Here is a 6,000-nt window from a genome sequence, read left to right as displayed (position 1 = left end):
CCCCAACTCTCTTCCTGTGGAAGAGGAGCGCCGGCTCAGTCTCCCCTACTGGCTCTCAGCTGGTTTCCTCATTCACAAGGAGCAGTTTTTGTTTTACTTGTTTTGGTTTGTTTGTTTGGGGCACGCGTTGCCCAGACTACTTCCGAATGTAGCCAACCACGACCTTGAGTTTCTGGTCCTCCTGACTCCACCTTCTGAGACCTGGGATTAAAGGCATATGCCACTAACCGGGTTAATTTGGTCCAAGGGATGAAATCCAGAGCCTTGGGTATGGTAGACAAGCAACTCTACCAATTAATCTGCATCCCAGCCCTATGCCTTAGTTTTAAACGAAAAAGTTTAGGAAGTGGGAAGATAAACTAAAAATGGAAAGCTAGAAGAGTCTACGTGCTTTTTCATAGCTATCTGGAATTACCGTTATAACTACAGCTGTCCATTCTCTATTACTCCAATATAAACTCCCCCAAGCCCAGCACTGCTCACCACACAACTTCAAATGTTGTCTGCTGAGCAAAAATATTCTTTATTTGCAATATGATTTTCTATGAGACAGACAACCTTATGGGTAAGAGTCCTAGTTAATTGTTCTAGAATGAAGTTTGACATTAGGATTATATAAATATGTAAGAGAAGCAGGGAGAAGGAAGAAATAAGAGAGGATGGATGAAAGGCAGGGAGGGAGAAGGGGTGGGGGGAAGTCTTTATGAACTTGGGCAAGTACCACCTCTGAGTCTGCTGTTTTAATGGCAACGTGGGGATTTTACACACACACACACACACACACACACACACACACACACACACACACTCGTTCAAGGCTATCTAGAGAATTAAATGAAACTATACAAAAGGCTGTGGCACAGTGCCTTGAGCACACAAACAAGCTAAATAATTTGTGGTTATTTCTGGGCTTAGTGCCTAAAAAATAAAGAGATGGGTAGATGAGAGGTGACTGAGGTCTTTCCAAACATCCACAAATTCTGGCTCCTCTGTCTCCCGTGCCAGGGAAATGCTGGCAACCTTCGCACTTCCAATCAGCTTCGTAGAAAACCAATCAGGACCTGCAAAGCTCCAGGTGAGCCCCGGCGTCTTTCCAGGAGCTCAAGCATCTGTCTTCATTTCTTACCGGAGCCTCCACCTTCTCCAAATCAAGATCACGCTGGACATCCATTCTTTGTTGAAAAATCTTGGCTCCACATCCTGCATTCGGACGCGCGACACCCCTGGGCCCGCAGTTTCTGCTCAGACTGCGTTTTCCAAGTTTAAAGAAGGTACTGAGATCTCGGCAGGTGTAGTCTACCCTCCACACAACCAAGAACGTGCTTTGGACCCACGCAGGGCTCCAGAGGCCAGAGAGATGCTAGGTTTGCATCTGGGCGGAGAAATGGGGTGCCAAGAGCGTCTGGCACGCGCGCCGGTTCGTACTTCCTGATCCTGGGCGCGGCCGCTCAGAACCCAAAGTCCGGAGCGAAATCCGGCACTTCTCCTGCAGTGGGCGAGCGCCCCCGTCCCGGGTCCCTCGCTGGCGCGCCTGCTCGGCGGCGGCGGCGGCGAACCCCCGCCCGCGGCGCGCACCCCTGACCCGGCCCCGCCCCCGGCGGCCGCGAGTAGCGGGCGGAGCGCGGAGAGGCGCGCTGTGCTGTGCGGCGCCGCCTCCCCTCCGCACCGGGGGAGGGACGAGGGGCCGCGCGGGAGACGGAGAAAGCCCGAGCGAGCGGCTCTCGGGGAGCTGCATGCAACCGGTGGGAGGCGGACCCGGCTGGCGCTGCGGCTCGGGCGGGGAGCGCGGACCGTCCGGCAGCGGCGGCGGCGGCAGCTCTGAGCTGGCAGGCGGAGGGCTTTCTCCCGCGCCCGCCTGCCCGGCGCGGTCCGAGGATGCGGGGGGGCGATGCCCGGGGCCAGGGACGCGCTCTGTCACCAGGCGCTGCAGCTGCTGGCCGAGCTCTGTGCCCGAGGGGCCCTGGAGCACGACAGCTGCCAAGATTTCATCTACCACCTGCGGGACCGTGCCAGACCCCGGCTCCGCGACCCAGGTAAGCGCCGCCGCCGCCGCCGCCCCGCGCGATCCGAGGGCCCTGAGATGGGGACTTGGGGACCTAGCCAGGGCCTGAGGCGGGAGAGCGACGCAGACTGGAGGAGGGCAGTGGGTGATCACTGAGCCCAAGTAGGTCTTCACAAGCAGCGCACCATGGCCTGATGCTGGAACCGGGCGAACTCGGGCGGAGGCTGCGCGGAGGCCGAGCCGGGGTGGGCTGGGGCAGGCTTGGAGGAACCACGCCCGCCACCTGCGCTTGGCTCCTGGGGGCGACTCCTGAGCTCCGGGCTGCGCCCGCCACTTCACTTGCTAGAGCCCCGGAGCCTGGGGAGGCCGCGGAGGCCTCCGAGCTGGGAGTGGGATCTGAGAGCCAAGGAAACTCTGGGAAGTTGGGAGTTTGGTCCAGCCGTGCTGCAGCTGACTTCCACCCGGCGCTGCTCAACCTGAGTGCCCAGTTCCTCCCTGGCTCTACTGCGAAAAGGGCCAGACAAAATCTTAAGTGGAGCCCGGCCCCGGAGCCTCACGTCTAGAGCAGCTGGGCCTGAACCTTTTTCTTGCATGTCTCAAGGTGTTCAGGCGCTGAGGCCTTGGCTCCCTGTCTGTCTTGCTGTGGTAGTCTGGCACAGAAGAGTGGAGGGCTTGTTGCAGTTGCCTTAGTGAAAGTTGTGAGGTTCCTAACTTTGGAAAGTTCACTTACTTTGGCATCCTACCAAGTAAGGGCAGAGGAAGGTGCTTTTATTTGAGCAGTTTGCAAGTCCTATACTGTCTTCTTACTCATCACTGGGCACTGGAAAGATGCCTTCCTTCCTTTCGGATAGTTCCTGAGCATCTTTTCAGCTGGAGGACTCATATTCTCGAATATCTTTGCAATCTAAGTGTTTTGAATGTTAAAAGGCAAATCATGGTTAGATTGTTAAAAATGGGATGAGAGAAGGGCCTTTTCCTTAATAATGTTCCTGTGTGTAGACATTGACAGTCAACTATTGCTTTGCAGACCAGTATGAGCATTTCTCACTTCAAGCCGGTTCATTACATAAAAATGCATTTACAAAGGATAAAAAAATTACTTGACTAAATAGCGTACCTTTAATAGGATATGCACAATGTATCTGCTGAAGGCAAGTATTAAAAGTTTGTCACATTTTTCTGTACTCAACAGATCTATTTTTCATACCTGTGGTTGCATTGATAAGTTTCTCAAATGATCTCTAATGTTTTACTCCAATGGGGAGAATTAAGTGGAGAAATACAGATTCTGGTGGTTTCCCCCGGAGGCTTGGCTGTCCAGCCTCCGCGTGGTTCCCTAATGGATGAGCATGTGCCTCACAGAGCACAGATATGAACGGGAGTGCCCACCTCTCCACAGGAATCCCAGAAAGATGCCCCAAGTGTGGGGTGTTCTGTGCTTACATATCAAGACCCAGCCCATTATTAACATCCTTTTCCCAAAGCTCATGTTAGTGCTGAAACCTCTCTTTGTGTTCCTGCTTCTGTGTGGCGGATTTTCCTTGTTATCTCAGACAAGTTGTCATCTTCAGTTTTACAAGAGAAGGGGGATGCAGCCTGTCTCTGAACTGGGCTGTAACATGCCACATCTCTCTGGTTAGTTCTCTCTCTCCCTTTTAATGATGTACCTGCTTCCTATATGCCCAGACTCCCCCAGTTCCCACACTGTGTGGACCTGGAGGAAGAGTCCCAAGAATACTCCTAACAAGAGGAACTCTGGTTCCTGGGCTGGGAAATGTCTTTCGACAAGAGACTGTCTTGCTGTTCCCTGACTTCCTGAAAGCTGTGTTCTGCCTAAACTAGGGCACATGGCTTTGAGGTAGCTCCTGCCCCTCTGGCTCTTTCCACTGTGTCAGGAAGTAGCCTGAGCATAAGGCAGGAGAAGGGCCCTGAAATCAAGAAGTGGGGGGGATTTACAGGCAAAGATGGCACTCAGCACGCCACCCTCTCCTTCAGGGCACATCTGCTCAGTCCAGATCTCCCCATTTCTCTCCCTTCCTCACCTTGCTCACAGTAACTCTTACATACATCACAGGAGTGCATGTCCATTCCTCTGAAGCTGTTCATGCAAACCAAGTGTGCCCTTAATCTCCGAGGCCTAAAGCTGAGTGGCTGGAGGCCGCACTGCACAGGTGAACAGCACCCCTGCTGTTGCATCGTTTGACCCAGAACAGCCTTGTACAGCTGCCCTGAAGGGTCCCCAGAGAGTCCTCTCTGTAAATGGGTGACTTCCTGTTCCGTGAAAGAACCCGTGAATTCTACGTTCCAGCCTTCTGTGCCTGATGCATATACATGGCTACCCCATGGTAGCTGTTTTCTCACACTCCATTACAGATTTTAGTTAAAAGGGGGAAAAAAAACCAAGCAATTTCCAGGAGACTGACACTGCACCTAAGATGCTTTTTTCCCTTTTCCGGAGACGAGGTAAGGCAGGTTCACAGGCCAGAGTAATTGAGGCAACAGGAAGAGCACGTGGAACGGTTCTGAGGCAGAGGCATTGTTGCTGTGGTTTAAGAAACACTGACTTCAGTTGTGGCTGGAGGTGGAGTGTGGTAAGAAATCTGGCCAAGGGTTAGATAGGGCAGATCATGTAGGGGTTTGCAAACTGTTAGGATTTTGCTTTTTACTCTGAATAAGATTCAAGCATTAGACGGTTTAGAGAAGTCTCAGCCAGACTGCTGTGCTGAGAAGATACTGCATGTGGAAAAAGCAAGGGTGAAGTCAGGTAGATGTGTTGTTAGTGGTCTGTTTTAGAAACCAGGAAGGTTGGTCCTAATGGAGGTGCAGAGATATAATGATTATGGACCACTTTGAAGGTATCACCGCTAATATTTGTTGACAGGAAGTATCAGGAGGATGGAAAGAGCTGAGGATGGTTCTCGGCCTTCTGACCTGAGCAACTCAACTCCATTTACTGAGCAGCAGGTTTCAGGAAGAGGCTTGGAGTAGGGAGGAAAAGCAAGAAGGTTCTCCACTGTGTCTAGCATCTTGTACGTAACTGAGGGAACCACGCATCTTTAGTTAGTCAAGCCATCCTGCACCTGAGTGGTGCTAAACATTACCCACTGGTTCAAGGTCAGTTTGTAACTGGAGACTTTACTGTCAAGGGGCTGACTGGTTGTGTCATGTGTTTGCTCTTTTGAGGGTTTTCCCTAGAGAACCGAGAGCTCTGAATGTTTGCTTATCTGTTCTTGCCACAGTAGGGACCGAACCCACGGTCTCTCGTTTCACCACTGAGCTACATCCCCAGCCTTCACTGATCTTAAACGTCTCCTTCCTTCTCTCCATTCTGCCTGTGTCTTTGGCTGTTAGGAGGGAAGGGTCAGAAGTCCATTGCATTGTTTCTACATCCAGAAAAGAGTAGATGTTGGGATGCACTTCCTAGTTTCAAATGTGTTCTGTCATTCTTCTGATCTCGGCCCTGAGGAATGCTCACCAGGGCTGCACGGATTGATCATGGTTCACTCTTAACAGTCTTAGGCTCACGGCCTTTGTCCTGCACCAGCAGACCATGCAGGATCCCAGGTCTGCTCCGCACTTACGGCACCTGCACCTTTACATTTGCAGGATCTGCAGGTGAGGCACTGGCACATTCAGGTGCAGGAAGCTTGGCTAAAATGATTGGCAGAAACTTAAGCTGGCCCACAGCGGCACTTTCAGCTTACACAAAGAGGTGGGCTTAAGTCACAGTAGCACGTCAATCGGCCATGGCACATTTGCAGATGTCCCTCGGTATCTGCAGGACATTGGTGCAGGGATTGCACAATGCCAATTTGAGGATGTTCAAGCCTATCATACAAAATGATTTCGTGTTTGAATGCGACCTATGTACATCCTCCCAGGCACTGTGAAAAAATCTGTTGGTTTCCATACCTAATCGTGTAAATGACACGTCAGTTGTTACTGTGCTCTTTACAGACTAAAGGGAAGAAAAAGGGCTGACAATGGACAGTACAGAC

General features: G+C 51.9%; 1 protein-coding gene across 1 annotated transcript in view; it reads left to right on the top strand.

Annotated features, from left to right (window-relative positions):
• Positions 1 to 1,888: 1,888 nt before the first annotated feature.
• SYT9 (synaptotagmin 9) overlaps positions 1,889 to 6,000 on the top strand; it is a gene marked incomplete at both ends in the record, with an annotated part of 138,965 nt that continues 134,853 nt past the window's right edge. Inside the window, one exon of the mRNA XM_080913031.1 lies at positions 1,889 to 2,033. Within this exon, the coding sequence (XP_080769157.1) occupies positions 1,889 to 2,033 (145 nt within the window). The remainder of the gene's footprint in view (positions 2,034 to 6,000) is intronic.

This window comes from Micromys minutus (genome assembly GCF_963924665.1).
Source record: "Micromys minutus genome assembly, chromosome: 2".
In the NCBI taxonomy this organism is placed as follows: Eukaryota; Metazoa; Chordata; class Mammalia; order Rodentia; family Muridae; genus Micromys; species Micromys minutus.
Note: the sequence above shows the minus strand (reverse complement) of the source record. Positions and strands in the feature narration are given on the sequence as shown.